This window comes from Nerophis ophidion, linkage group LG08 (assembly GCF_033978795.1).
Source record: "Nerophis ophidion isolate RoL-2023_Sa linkage group LG08, RoL_Noph_v1.0, whole genome shotgun sequence".
NCBI classification, from domain to species: Eukaryota; Metazoa; Chordata; class Actinopteri; order Syngnathiformes; family Syngnathidae; genus Nerophis; species Nerophis ophidion.
The window spans coordinates 51,272,376-51,288,826 of NC_084618.1; the positions used below are offsets into that span (position 1 = coordinate 51,272,376).

At 40.9% G+C, this 16,451-nt stretch overlaps 1 protein-coding gene across 13 annotated transcripts in view; it reads right to left on the reverse strand.

Annotated features, from left to right (window-relative positions):
- cacna1g (calcium channel, voltage-dependent, T type, alpha 1G subunit) overlaps positions 1-16,451 on the reverse strand; it is a 365,011-nt gene that overhangs the window by 133,673 nt on the left and 214,887 nt on the right. For all 13 annotated transcript variants that reach the window (XM_061908861.1, XM_061908854.1, XM_061908860.1 and 10 more), the window contains one exon: positions 6,494-6,562. In XM_061908861.1, the coding sequence (XP_061764845.1) occupies positions 6,494-6,562 (69 nt within the window). The remainder of the gene's footprint in view (positions 1-6,493; positions 6,563-16,451) is intronic.

Consider the following 16,451-nt stretch of genomic DNA (forward strand, 5'->3'; position numbering starts at 1 on the left):
AGGTCCAATGTGCACAATTGAATAACTTAGTTGCTCACACTGTAATTTGTTTCATATTAGTTTGGATTGGTGTATGTTGTTTTTTAATGAGGAAAACATTAATGCCTCTTGTTTTCATGTTAACATTTAAGCTAACGAGCTTGCTCAGTCCATGAGTTTAACTAAGTGTTTTTTTTTGATCATTTAAATTTAAAACTGTAATACTAACCATCGAAAATATGCGTTCAAAGAACTCCCGCATTCTAGTGATTCGCAAAGCCCAAAAAACGTCTGTGGGCTATAGAGCGCTTTCTATTTGGTCTCCAGTACTTTGGAATGCCCTCCCGGTAACAGTTAGAGATGCTTCCTCAGTAGGAGCATTTAAGTCCTATCCTAAAACTCATCTGTATATGCTAGCCTTTAAATAGACACTCCTTTTAGACCAGTTGGTCTGCCATCTATTTTTCTGCTCTGCCCCCCTCTCCTGTGTGGAGAGGTTATTAGGTGACCACAGATGATGCTCTAGCTGTTCAAAGTCGGGACCCGGGGTGGACCACTCATCTGTGCATCAGTTGGGGACGTCTTTGCGCACCGACGAGTCTCCAATCAAGATGATCCCCTGCTGGTCCCACTATGGACTGGACTCTCACACTATTATGTTCGATCCACTATGGACTGGACTCTCATACTATTATGTTAGATCCACTATGGACTGGAGCAGGGGTAGGGAACCTATGGCTCTAGAGCCAGATGTGGCTCTTTTGATGACTACATATGGCTCTCAGATAATTATATTTATATAGCGCTTTTCTTTAGTGACTCAAAACGCTTTACAAAGTGACACCCAATATCTAAGTTACATTTAAACCAGTGTGGGTGGCACTGGGGGCAGGTGTGTAAAGTGTCTTGCCCAAGGACACAACGGCGGAGACTAGGATGGCGGAAGTGGGAATCGAACCTGGAACCCTCAGGTTGCTAGCACGGCCACTCTACCAACCGAGCTATGCCGAGTAACCGTGTAATACTCTTCCATATCAGTAGGTGGCAGTCGGTAGCTAATTGCTTTGTAGATGTGGGAAACAGCGGGGGGCAGAGTGCAGGTAAAAAGGTGTCTAATGCTTAAACCAGGGGTAGGGAACCAATGGCTCTAGAGCCAGATGACTGCATATGGCTCTCAGATAAATCTTAGCTGACATTGCTTAACAAGATAAGTAATGAATAAGTCCGCTGGTAATCACAGTTTCAAAAATAACATTCAAATTATAAAACATTCTCATGCATTTTAATCCAACCATCCATTTTCTACCGCACCTGTTCAAGATGTCGCATTAATGGTAAGAGGTATTATATGTATTATTGGTTAACTTTTATAATAACAATATTGTTAAAAAGAATAAGAGACTTGTTATACTCTGCAAATGTTGGTTATACTTAAAAATGCACAAATTTAGTTGTATTCAGTGTTGAAAAATGTTGTATGGCTCTTACGGAAATAAATTGTGAAATATTTGGCTTTCATGGCTCTCTCAGCCAAAAAGGTTCCCGACCCTAGACTGGAGTCTCACACTATTAACTAGATCCACTCGACGCCCCCACATCTGCGGTCCCCTCCAAGGTTTCTCTTTGTATCCCATTCGGTTGAGTTTTTTCTTGCCCTGATTAGGGATCTGAGCCGAGGATGTCTTTGTGGCTTGTGCAGCCCTTTGAGACACTCGTGATTAAGGGCTATATAAATATACTTTGATCTATTGAGCGGGAGTTTTACCGTGGGTATCATTGTCCTAAGTTTTTATTTATTTTACTTAATGAACCAAATATGTAAATATCCTCATATTTATGATATGGTATAAAAGCTTCAGAATGAAAAAATATGTTTTGACAGGACACATCCAGGGAGGGCGACAAGAGTGTGTGCATATGTGTGTGTGTGAGTGAGATGTTCTAATATTTGGGTGACCAGTAATCACACAGGGGCCAAAAATAGAGACAGAGTTATGAATGAGTGACACCCATGAACTTCATCAAGCAGCAACATTTGAATCCAGGCATGAGAGTGCAAAGTTTACCATGATGAAACAGCACTGAAAGGGTGCATGTATAATTTGTGTTTACTCTTTGAATGTGTGACCCAGACACTCATTGGGTTTTTTCCCATTCCAGCCTCACTCCCTCTGCCCTGTTTCTCTTGATGTTTTTTTCAGGGCTTATAGCTCACACGGGTATTGGGCAGATCAAAATTCTATGTAACTTTGAGTAGTTTCGGTTTGGTCTCTCCAGCTCATGTAAATCTATGAGAAAAATTAGGGTGTCACACGGTATTTTCCAGACTGGGGACAGATGATACTGGTCTACGGTAGTCAGATGTTGTTGCATTGATGAAACCTTGACTGGGCAACAATATGTAACAACCAAAGTCAGCGAACAAAGGGAAACCGCAAGATGGGACTTTTTATAACAAAACACAAAAGGAATCATGGAAACTGATAATATTAATGCAAAAACAAAAAAAAAGGACCAGCTACTTCGAACTTTCTGGATCTCATGTTAATAAACAATACAATCCTTGCTGTGACTTTTTCTAAAAATGGTAACGCCTGACATCAGCAAATCCCCAACTCAGTTATATAAGGTGCTGAATGTAAAAGTTCATTCATGCTATTCTAGCAGATATATTTGTCAGATTTACCTCACTTTTCTCAGATTTAGCTTATTCCCATTACATATAAATTGAAATTAAATGTGGACAGTAAATATTACACATTAACATATTTTTTATAAATGCAACTAAGAGGGATGTGTACTATGGCTATGAGTTGTTGTTGCTTTTTTCCCTTGGCCTCAGTATGGACCTCCTCTCCAGGGCCCAGGCTTAGACCGATTGTTTTATTTTATTTTAAACTTCTATTTTTTTCTCCCATTCCCCCCCACTTGTTTACCTGTATCTCACCTTTTTTGTAAGGGGCGCTGGAAGCCGACAGACCCGTCAGCAATCCTGTTCTGTCTCCTTCTAATGTTTGTCTGATCTTGAATGGGATTGTGCTGAAAATTTTAATTTTCCTGAAGGAATTCTCCTGAAGGAATAAATAAAGTACTATCTAATCTAATCTAATCTAATCTAACTTTCTTGGCATTATTTGTCATTAAGCATCGGTCCTGTTTCCTTCTTCCGGAGTCAGAAAAGTGTAGAAGTGTCTGCACTGAGAGGCACAGATGTGGGCGTGGCTTTGTGGCCGAGCGGTGTCATATTTATAGCACATTGAGACCCTATAAATATTCATATTTACATTTGGCGAGAATTTTAACACTCAGATTTAGGATTTAGGTTGAGATTTAACATTTAGGTTTAGATTGAACATTTAGCGCTCACATTTACATTAGATGTAACAATAAACATTCATATTAGGTTTGAGATTTAATAATTAAGTTAAAAGATTTGGGTTTAGATTTAAACAATTTGTGCAGACATTTAACATGTATTACTCACATTTAACATTTAGCACTCATATTTAGTATCAGGTTTACATTTAAGATGTAGGTTTACTGACCTGAGTTTCTCACATTGTCCACAAGACGGTGATAATTTGCCACCAGTCAAACCAGTGGGTATATAAATTTAATATGAAAACACCCAACACGGCCAGGTTGTTTATTGAAATTCAACATGTGCTGTTGTCTCGCGGGCAAAAATTGAAGATGCTGGTTGGGCAGCATTTTGGTTGAACACCCCTGATATAAAGGATCAACTCCACGGATGATGGCATTACAAGCAATGGCAAAGAAGAAAATTGGCTTCTAACTATAGAAACGGAACGTCAATGTGTTGCAACAACAGAAAGTGAGCTTTTTCCCAGTCCAATATGGCACACCACACTTTATACAGCAGCAACAATATGTGTTCATGTGTTTTTTGCATTTAAAAACTAATTTGAAAAAAAAACACGTCGCTTTTTCATTCTTTAAAAAAAAATAGTTAAGCTTAATTTTTCAAAAGTCTCATCTACAGTATATGTTAAATTGAAATATAAAAAATTACAAAAAACAATCATATACAATTTGGGAATATGTTTATATCCCACTAAACTCGGAAGTACAGAACTTAGTTTTTTGAGACCAATTTGCTGTATTGAGGTTGATATTTGCTTGCCTCAAAGTTTGCCATTTTGCATGTTCTTGATATTACTGGTCCTCCAATGGCTTCTTCTACCTTTTTTTACCTACAAGCCTAAGTTCACTTAAAAGTACTTCCAGGAGAATTCCATCCATCCATCCATTTATTCCGCTTATCCGAGGTCGTTTCGCGGGGGCAGCAGCCTAAGCAGGGAAGCCCAGACTTCCCTCTCCCCAGCCACTTCGTCCAGCTCCTCCCAGAGGATCTCGAGGCGTTCCCAGGCCAGCCGGGAGACATAGTCTTCTCAATATGTTCTGGATCTTCCCTGTGGCCTCCTGCCGGTCGGACGTGCCCTAACACCTCCGGAGGGAGGCGTTCAGGTAGCATCCTGACCAGATGCCCGAACCACCTCATCTGGCTCCTCTCAATGTGGAGGAACAGGGGCTTTACTTTGAGCTCCTCTTGGATGGCAGAGCTTCTCACCCTATCTCTAAAGGAGAGCCCCGCCACCCAACGGAGGAAACTCATTTCAACCGCTTGTACCCATGAATTTGTCCTTTCGGTCATAACCCAAAGCCCTTGACCATAGGTGAGGATGGGAACGTAGATCGACTGCTAAATGTAGAGCTTTGCCTTCCGGCTCAGCTCCTTATTCACCACAACGGATCGATAGAGCGTCCGCATTACTGAAAACGCAGCACCGATCCGCCTGTCGATCTCATGATCCACTCTTCCCTCACTCGTGAACAAGACTCCTAGGTACTTGAACTCCTCCACTTGGGGCAGTGTCTCCTCCCCAACTTGGAGATGGCAATCCACCCTTTTCCGGGCGAGAACCATGGTCCCGGACTTGGAGGTGTTTATTCTCATCCCTGAATTCAACGTACTATATAGTTTCGCTGAAATAAAGTTTATTACACATAACAGAGCTTTTACATTTTTAAAAGTTTTCATCTTTTTTTATTTCTTATTTTACAGGAAAACCAATCTGTCCATGTGAAATTATAACTCTTTTTCCTTTTCTCTTTTTTTTTAATTTTGGCAAGTTTAGCTTACCCAAGGGGGTTTCATACTCACACAGGCTTCCTGTCTATTTTACTTCAAGGCGCCTCATGTCTCAGTCTGTGCACATTCACGGCCTTACAGACAGTCAAAATTATAGAAAATTTTTTAAAAATGCAAACTTTTCTCAATTCGGGGTTAAAACAATTTGAGGGAGCCACAATAAGGAAGCAGAGCTGTGGGTTGTAGGATGTATATTATGATTCATATTGTATATGATTTAATTAGTACAGTGTTTTTCAACCTTTTCTGAGCAAAGGCACATTTTTTTTATTGAACAAATCCCGAGGCACACCACCAGCAGAAAACATTAAAAAATGAAACTCAGCAGTCAATTTTGACAATAAAAAGTCGTACTCGCAATTGTTGGATATGAATCCAAACCATAACCAAGAATGCATCACTATAGGTCTTGTATCAAATTATGCGTACTCTCATGTCATGACCTGTCACATCACACCGTGACTTATTTGAAAATGTTGGTGTTTTCCTGTGTGTAGTGTTTTAGTTATTGTCTTGCGCTCCTATTTTGTTGTTGATTGTCATGTCATGTACAGATGTACTTTGTGGACGCCTTCTGCTGTTCCACACGCTGTAAGTCTTTGCTGTCGCCCAGCATTATGTTTTTGTTTACTTTGCAGCCAGTTCAGTTTTAGCTTCGTTTCGCATAGCCATCGCTAAGGTTCAATGCCTTTTATTTGCGGCACTCACCTTTTGTTTATTTTTGGTTTAAGCATTAGATACCTTTTTACCTGCAAACCATCGTTGTCGTTCCCGACATTTACAAAGCAATTCGCTAGATGCTGCCACCTACTGATATAGGAATAGTATTACACGGTTACTCTGCCGAGCTCTAGACAGCACAGACACTCAACAACCGCACATTTGCGGATTATAATTACCGATTTGCGAAAAATATTTTTAACCCAATTTACATAATCTCCCATGGCACACCAAACAATATCTCACGGTACACTAGTGTGGCGCAGCACAGTGGTTGAAAAACACTGTACATGTAAAAATAGGAAATGTTATTCATTTGTTCTTTTACTTAAAAAAAAAATAATTATGAAAACGTGTTTTTTATAAATTGGTAGACTTTGCGTTAAATATATATGGCATTTGGGAAACTATATGTCAAAAAAGCATAACTTGTTGAATTAATTAAAACGACAGTTTAAGCCTGGAATATTTTAATTTTCTTGACAGTATTTCGAATGGGAATATTTATTTTTTCAAAGTTCAACAACAATAAGGTCAACCAGCATAACTGACTGATGGTCAAATAAATAGATTTACAAATACAGCAGATACAGTATAAAGTATATTAATGGCCGCTCTTACCTTTACAATCATTTCAGTCACAAAGATTGCTGTGAAGATGTAGTTGGACAATGTTAAGAAGATCCGCTCCTGTTAACCAAAACAAAAAGAAAATGTTATAAAAAGTATAAAGTCTGAGCCCAACTGAGCCTGCATTGGGAACATCATTTCAACAAACATGTCATGGAAAAAAAAAACATCTTTCAAGAAATCCATTGAAGTTAAAAAAATGATAGCTGTAAGGCAAGTACAAAGCTTGACCTTTACAGTACTTTTTACTCTCCAAGAAAAATGTGGAATTCAGTTATATTTATGTTTACAATACAGTGCTCCCAAGTTTGCCTCCTGCCTGCAGCAGCGTGCCTTAAAGGCCTATTGAAATGAGATTTTCTTATTTAAACGGGGATAGCAGGTCCATTCTATGTGTCATACTTTATCATTTCGCGATATTGCCATATTTTTGCTGAAAGGATTTAGTACAGAACATCCACGATAAAATTCGCAACTTTTGGTCGCTCATAAAAAAGCCTTGCCTCAATTGGAAGTAGCAGACGATATGCGCGTGACGTCACGGGTTGTGGAGCTCCTCACATCCGTACATTGTTTACAATCATGGCCACCAGCAGAGAGAGCGATTCGGACCGAGAAAGCGACCATTTCCTCATTAATTTGAGCAAGGATGAAAGATTTGTGCATGAGGAAAGTGAGAGTGAAGGACTAGAAAGAAAGATAAAAAAACAGGGCAGTGGGAGCGGTTCAGATGTTATTAGACACATTTACTAGTGTATCCAAGTGTCCTGGGTTTGCCTATACAGTGTACTTATATAATAAAATAATAAACGGGAGACATTAGAGCAGGTCCGGTAGCCACTGCTTCTTTGCTGTGAACTGCTTTACACCTCTCTCTCCACAACCACACACCCTACGTCACAGCCCCACGGCAACTCTGAAAGGACAAAACTCCTCCTCATCCTCCTCACACTCTCTGTTAACTTGGGATACCCTGAACTGTTTGTTACACTAGGATAATTCTGGAAAATCCCTCATCATCTTATTGTGTTAATAGTGTTTTAGTGAGATTATATGGTGGTATCTGAAAGTCAGAGGGGTGTGGCCATGGGTGTGGGGACCGCCAGTGTCTCCGTGGGAAGCCACGTTTCTCGATGAGGCAAGGCAGTCGGGCTGAGATTTTATTTTTTTCCCTCCTCCACGGTGTAAGCATCCGATGGTCGGGGGCAGCCGTTGGGAGGAGGCAAGAGAGTCCGCAGCTGCAGGAAGAACGACGCAAACTCTCCGCTCATGTCTACGGTAAGAACCGACCCTTTGCCACCATTTTCTCTCCGAAACTTGCCGGCTGACATGTGGTAGGGAACCATGTTCGCTTGACCGCTCTGTTCCATAGTAAAGCTTCACCTTCAGCTTTCGGAAACATAAACAAGGAAACACCGGCTGTGTTTGTGTTGTTAAACATCTTTTTTCTTTGACGTCTCCATTATTAATTGAAGAAATTGCAAAAGATTCAGCAACACAGATTCCCAGAATACTGTGTAATTATGCGATTAAAGCAGGCCACTTATAGCTGTGATTGGTACTGGATCAAAATGTCAGCTACAATCCGTGACGTCATCATACCGCGACGTTTTCAGCAGGATAATTCGCGCAAAATTTAAAATTGCAATTTAGTAAACTAACCCGGCCGTATTGGCATGTGTTGCATTGTTAAGATTTCATCATTGATATATAAACTATCAGACTGCGTGGTCGGTAGTAGTGGGTTTCAGTAGGCCTTTAATGATGGAGTGGGATGGGGGCATTTTTTTTATTTTTTTTTACCCAGCTCCAAAAGTACTGACGGGAGGAAGGAAGAATTTAATTTCTTTAGAAGCTGCTGTTTTAACCTCATTCCTTTCTATCAGCGACCCTCCCTGCCTTGTCTCTCAGTCGCAATGTCTGCAAGTGTGTGTAGGTGGCTGCCTTTCCCACGGCCTCCCTTGACCATTGCACATGCTCAGAGGAAGAAGACATCACACACTCTCACACAAAGATGGTAGTCCTGCTCGAGGATCTGGGAATGTCAAAATGTCAAGAATGGATTCACTGGGAATGCTTGCTTGCCTAATGGGGTTTATAAATTTCTGCTTCCAGCCATTCAGTCTACATATTATAACTATCCAGCGTCCAACAATGACGACATCATATATTCATGTGTTTATTTTTGTGTCCTTTTGGGCTTTTATTTCTTGCAGCTAAGCTTGAATACATATAGAAAAAAACAATTAAGTTGGAAATAGTTTTACAAACGACTGTAGAATATAGGCAAACATATATTATAATGTCAGTGATCACAGTCACTACAAACTACTCTACTTACCCAAGTCAAGCACTGTACATATTTGTCATTATCTCTCATGACTTTCTTTTATTTCCTGTCAAGCCCTCTTACATTGTTTTTATTTCGTGTTTGCCTTCATTTGTTACCATTTCTCTGGTCTGAGTGCTTGCTCTATCACTTGTTCCTGTTTGCCAATCAGGAAGCCTCTCAAGCCAGCCTTGTCAGTAGGACAGTGCCAAATCATTGTTTTGCTTTTCACCTAAACATGACGCCCTTATGCTTCCTATGCCTCGTTGCTTTTTATGCACTTCCCTGCGGCACTATTCTTGTTCGGTTTCCCCGAATAAAAGGGTTTTTAGTCGCACTTCGCCTGCTATTGCTGCATCCTGGGGTCTGGACCAACACCAAAATGTAACACTACTTATGCCAATTTTTCTGTGCATATTTTTGAGCTGCAGGTAAAACCATATTTATGAAAACAGATATTGGGTTCATTAAAAGTGAGGGAAACATGTTTGTCTTGTTTACTTCTTTATAGGATTTAGTGTACCATATTTCGGAATATAAGGCGGACTTAATATCCTTTTATTTTCTCAAAAATCAACAGTGCTTCTTATATACAGTATGTAATAATAATAATAATAAAGGATTAGATTTCTATCGCGCTTTTTTATTTCTAGATACTCAAAGCGCTCACAAAGAAGTGGGAACCCATCTTTCATTCACACCTGGTGGTGGTAAGCTACATCTGTAGCCACAGCTGCCCTGGGGTAGACTGAGGGAAGCGTGGCTGCCAGTTTGCGCCTACGGCCCCTCCGACCACCACCAATCATTCATTCATCATTCATTCACCAGTGTGAGCGGCACCGGGGGCAAGGGTGAAGTGTCTTGCCCAAGGACACAACGGCAGCGATTTTAATGTCAATAGGTGGGGAGCGAACCTGCAACCCTTAGGTTTCTGGCACGGCCGCTCTACTCACTACACCATGCCGCCCCTATTAGATTCTGGTTGTGCTTATCGTTGTTGTGGTACATGGTGAAATGATACATGTGACCAGTAGATGGCAGTCACAAATAAGAGATATGTGTGGACTGCAGGTTGACGCCTGTTTAAGAAATAATAGGAGCAAGTACCGGTATCCAAGTGAAACCAAAACTTTGATGTTTTATTTAAAAATCTGTCAGAATTTTTTAGTACAACTTTGGTAGACTACGAAGCTGCACCGCTTGTTGGATTGTCAGAGCATTACATTTACCGTAGTTAGACATACTGTGCTTCAACGTATGTTTTTTTATGGTGTGTGTGTGTATAAGAACCCCAAAATAACACGTATTAGGAGACATATTATCTGGCATTTTGTTTCACAATATAATGCAAAACCAAATTTTCTTTCTTATTCGTACTTGCTGTTGTGTATTTGAACATTTGGGCACATCCATCATTGTAGTCCGCGCCGTAGTCAATTAGCTCCTTCTTTTTCTCTATCGTCTTCTTGTGAGAAATTCATCCTCCTCTGTGGAAATTTTAATACAAAGTAGCGTACAGTTCTAACTGAATCTGTCAGTAGGCTCGCTATAGAAACGCTAAAAACTACAACAAAGACTATGAAGAAAAGATGTCGAAGTGAAGCCATCTAAATAAGGCTGAAAATGGTCTGTAAAACATAATCTATACAAAATTTGGACCAAACAATCACCATTACATGTTATGTGAATCACAAGGATGTGTTTTAAGTTTAGCAAAATAAGATAACCCCTTTAATGCACCTTATAATTCGGTGCGCCTTTTGTATGAAAATAAACCAGTTCATCAACAGCGCGCCTTGTAGAGATGCGCGGATAGGCAAGTATATCATCCGCAACCGCGTCACCAAAGTCGTCATCCACCCGAACCAACACTTTATCAGGACTGTACCCGCCCGCCAACCGCTCGCTGAATTACATCAGAGGTCGGCCGCCTTTACCACTCATAGAGCTATTTAAACCTGTTTCACAGAGTAATGAAGACAATTGGAGCCGCTAACGTTCCCGCGACTATCCAATAGCGTTCATCCTGATGACAAAAATATGGGCGTGCTGTGAAAACCATTGCCTTTGACACTTTCAACAACATGTACGAACCTGTTGTTAGTCCAGCAACATGTTGTGTGCAGTTTCCACAATCACACGTACAAGATTGAAAGGCATACTGGGTGATACAGAGTACATTGATGGTTGTGATATAAACAACTTTAACACTTACTAATATGCGCCACGCTGTGAAGCCACACAATACAAGATTAACAAACACATTTCGGGAGAACATCCTCACAGTAACACAACATAAACGCAACACAACAAATACCCACAATCCTTTGTATCTGACACGACTGAATATATTTTACACCCCCGCCCCCCCAACCCCGCCCACCTTACCGACGCACGGGGGGGAGGTGGCGGGGTTTGCTGCTAGCGGGGTGTATAAAATAGTCAGGAAGTGTCATGAATACAAAAAATTCTGGGTATTTGTTGTGTTGCGTTTATGTTGTGTTACTGTGAGGATGTTCTCCCGAAATGTGTTTGTCGTTCCTAATTGGTGTGGCTTCACAGTGTGGCACATATTACTAAGAGTGTTAAAATTATTTATATCACAACCATTAGTGTACTCTGTGTCACCCAGTATGCCTTGCAGTTGTCTGCGTGTTGCCGCGGAAGCCACACACAACATGATGCTGGACTGACAAGCAGATCGTATATGTTGTAGAAGGCAACAAAGCCAATGGCTTCATAGCACGCCCTAATACTTGATATCTGGGTGACTGCCGGCAGTCATTCAGGAGAATAATAACGTCTCTTATTGTCTTCTTCGCTTAATGACACGGGTCTTAAATGGCTCTTTGAATGGCGAAGGATACCGATCCCAGAACCATGTATATCAAATATTTCCGGATGGTTTAACCGCCACCCGCCCGAATCTAATTAAAATCTATTTTTTCGTCATGTCAACCCCCCGACCCGCGGTTTATCCGCGGATGAGACCGCAAACCGCGCATCTCTAGCGCCTTGTAATCTGGAGCTCCTTATGGTCCAAAAAATGTGGTAATAGTGCATTGCTAAAGCCTTGTAACATACATTTTTTAAAGAAGTGTATTGCTTGGTGAAGCGTCATACTGTAATGGGAATATGGCTGCTGCTGCTGTGCTCATTGTTTTGTATTTAACCTCTCTATCTATCCTCGGTCCCTTCACTCTGTGTCTCTATTACAAACCAGCCAGTCAAGACAGATTGGCGTTCCGCAGAGCCTGGGTTCTGTTTGAGGTTTCTTCCCTGGAGGCAGTTTATCCTTGCTTACGTGGGGTTAAGTTGGTTCTCTTTAATGCACAAGGAGGGTGTTTCAAGTGCCTTCACCTGACTTCTGTTGTGAAATAAAACTGACTGGACTCCATTAATTCCTAACTTGACGGTTTGGTTTCATGTTAAAACGTGTGATAAAGGAGCTTACTTGCAATCCACAACATCACACATCAAAAGGTAGTCTTTCTTTTTACTTTTATGAAAGGGGATCTATCATACATTTTCTCTTATTTGACCTTTATATGTTAATACATTGTTGGATAGTCGTGTTAAACAAATCCAAAGCGTCAAATATTAAGGTTCATGCATTTGAAAGTGAGCCCTGCAAGCAGCCGTGAATCGCTCTGAACGCTGTGTTTTACGGTCTTTTTAAAAAAAAGAAAAAAAGACAGCAGCACAGAATGTGTGCCGGACTTACTTATATGGGCATGCCCTTGTAAATGTTCTAACCCTGCGCTGTACCCTCCTCTGCTTCGGAAGGGTATTGTGGTCATTTATTTTTCATCTGACATCACATGGACAAAGATAAGACCTTCTGGAGGAAAGTTCTGTGGTCAAATGAAACAAAAATTGAGTTATTTGGCCACAATACCCAACAATATGTTTGGAGCAAAAAAGATGAGTCCTTTAATCCCAGAAACACTATGCCTACCGTCAAGTAGTATTATGTTTGGGCCTGTTTTGCTGCCAAAGAAACTAGTGCTTTACAGAGAGTAAATGGCACAATCAAAAAGGAGGATTACCTCCAAATTCTTCAGGACAACCTAAAATCATCAGCCTGGAGGTTGGGTCTTATACGGAGTTGGGTGTTCCAATAGGACAATGACCCCAAACACACGTCAACAGTGGTAAAGGAACGGCTAAATCAGGCTAGAATTAAGGTTTAAGAATGACCTTCCCAAAGTCCTGACTTAAATGTGTGGACAATGCTGAAGAAACAAGTTCATGTCAGGAAACCAACACATTTAGCTGAACAGCACCAATTTTGGCAGGAGGAGTGGTTAAAAATTCAACCAGAATCTTGGCAACAAATTGTGGATGGCTACCAAAAGTGTCTAATTGCAGTGAAACTTGTCAAGGGACATGTAACCAAATATTAACATTGCTGTATGTATACTTTTGACCCAGCAGATTTGGTCACATTTTCAGTAGACCCATAAAAAAATTAATAAGAGAACCAAAGTTTTTTGTGACCAACAAGAATGTGCTGCAATTAATCTATGACAAAAAATAAGAGTTGCAGAAATTATTGGAAACTCAAGACAGCCATGACATTATGGTCTTTACAAGTGCATGTAAACTTTTGACCACAACTGTATATCTGCTGTCTACAACGATGACACAGTGTTAGCAAGTTGAGCAATGGCTCTAAGAAAATGTTTGTTTGGGTGCGAGAGAAAGTTAACTTTGTTTAGATTCCCTAGAGAGGCAAGCATCATGCAAAAGTGGATGGACTCAACTCCTGCCCGAGTAGGGCAAAAAAGGTGCAATTCCCTTTAAATCAGGCATCATTGATGGTTACTTTAGAATAGTCCAATGATTTGCCTTTCTTGAGTGTTTTTGGTTGAGGGGTATTTGATCCTTTGAGCGACTTATGACCTGCGACTGAGACCAAGATTTCTGAAACTTAGATTTTACTGTAGCCTGCACACATACTTGCCAACCCGCCCGATTTTCTTGGAAGACTACCACATTTCAGTGCCCCTCCCCAAAATCTCCCCGGGCAACCATTCTTACAAATTTCTCCCGATTTCCACCCGAATAACAATATTGGGAGCGTGCCTTAAAGGCACTGCCTTTGGCGTACTCAACAATCTGTTGTCTGCTTTTCCTCCATACAAACAGCGTGCCGGCTCAGTCACATAATATGTGCAGCTTTTACACACACATGTGAAAATGCAAGGCATGCTTGATCAACAGCCATACATGTCACACTGAGGGCAGCTGTATAAACAACTTTAACACTGTTAAAAAATATGCGACAGAATGTGAACGTACAACAAACAAGAATGACAAACACATTTTGGGAGAACATCCGCAATGTAACACAACATTAAGTTAAAGTTAAAGTACCAATGATTGTCACACACGTACTAGATACTACGAAATTATTCTCTGCATTTGACCCATCACCCTTGATCACCCCCTGGGAGGTGAGGGGAGCAGTGGGGAGCAGTGGGGAGCAGTGGGCAGCAGCGGTGCCACGGCCGGGAATCATTTATGGTGATTTAACCCCCAAGTCCAACCCTTAATACTGAGTGCCAAGCAGGGAGGTATCTGGTCCCAGTTTTATAGTCCTTGGTATGACTCGGCCGGGATTTGAACTCACGATCTACCGATCTCAGGGCGGACACTCTAACCACTAGGCCACCGAGTAGGTAAACACATAAACACAATAGAACAAATACCTAGAACCCCTTGCTACAATATACACACCCCCCGCTACCACCAAACCTCGACCCCCAACCTCCCCACCTCAACCCCGGTGAGTTTGCTGCATGTTTCACAAGGAGCTATGGTGTGTGCTTTTTGGCGTAAAATTCCTGCATTTATTCAAATTATTATTTGTGTCAGTTTTGAGTTATTGCAGTGATCGTTGAGGGTTTTTCCTTCTTTCACAGCAGGTACCAACAATGGCATGTAACTCTTGCTATGGCAGTAAACCACATATCCGCATTAGTGGTCAATTGGGTTGAAAACGAGCAGCAGAGTGTATGATGAAGTGCCCATTTTTAACCTGGCTTGATTTGTAAAGCCCAGCAGCAAGACAGAGGTTAGCTTTGACTTACTGTATGTACTGAGTTACGAGACCAGATAATTCACTTCCAGAAATTAATCTGCTAGAAATGCCACAACTCCACTTTGCTGAGAATTAAAATATCTCTTTGACAACCAGGAACAACTTTACTGTATATCCATCCTTTAACTGGTGACAACTTAAAAGCCGCTTAGCTGTTTGTGATTACATAAAAATCGCAATTAGGAATGTTTCGTACGCTCCTGAATTGACGTTGGAAAGATAAGTGTGCACACGACAACTCTCAATCTTAATTTTCTCAGCAGTAGATGAGGGGAGTGCTAAAAACTTAGAGTGATTCTATTTCATATCATTGGTGCTGCTCAGATTCAATTTAGAAACCAGGGCACTGATGGATTTTCTTCTTGCTCAATTGGAAGTCATATGTCATAATAAGTGGTGTAATCCTCCTCCTATTGTTTCCACTGAGCTGGGAGAAGACCATATAGAGGCAGCATGGAGAATCAAATGCAGAACAGCAATACAATCCACAGCAATCATCTAATTGTTCAGCCAGTATATTTCATTAAAATTGTGTGCAACATTTAATCGTTGCAGCAATAACAATGAATGCATGTGCAAACCCCGTTTCCATATGAGTTGGGAAATTGCGTTAGATGTAAATATAAACGGAATACAATTATTTGCAAATCATTTTCAACCCATATTCAGTTGAATATGCTACAAAGACAAGATATTTGATGTTCAAACTGATAAACATTTTTTTTTTGCAAATAATCATTAACTTTGGAATTTGATGCCAGCAACACGTGACAAAGAAGTTGGGAAAGGTGGCAATACATACTGATAAAGTTAAGGAATGCTCATCAAACACTTATTTGGAACATCCCACAGGTGTGCAGGCTAATTGGGAACAAGTGGGTGCCATGATTGGGTATAAAAACAGCGTCCCAAAAAATGCCTAGTCTTTCACAAGAAAGGATGGGGCAAGGTACACTCCTTTGTTCTCAATTCCGTGAGCAAATAGTCAAACAGTTTAAGAACAACGTTTCTCAAAGTGCAATTGCAAGAAATTTAGGAATTTCAACATCTACGGTCCATAATATCATCAAAAGGTTAAGCGGCATGGCCGGAAACCAACATTGAATGATCGTGACCTTCGATCCCTCGGATGGCACTGTATCAAAAACCGACATCAATCTCTAAAGGGTATCACCACATGGGCTCAGAAAATGCAAGTTAAAGCTCTACTATGCAAAGCGAAAGCCATTTATCAACAACATCCAGACATGCCGCCGGCTTCTCTGGGCCCTAGATCGTCTAAGATGGACTGATGCAAAGTGGAAAAGTGTTCTGTGGTCTGACGAGACCACATTTTAAATTGTTTTTGGAAAAATTCGACATCGTGTCATCTGGACCAAAGGGGAAGCGAACCATCCAGACTGTTATCGACGCAAAGTTCAAAAGCCAGCATCGGTGATATTATGGGGGTGCATTAGTGCCCAAGGCATGGGTGACTTACACATTTGTGAAGGCACCATTAATGTTGAAAGGTA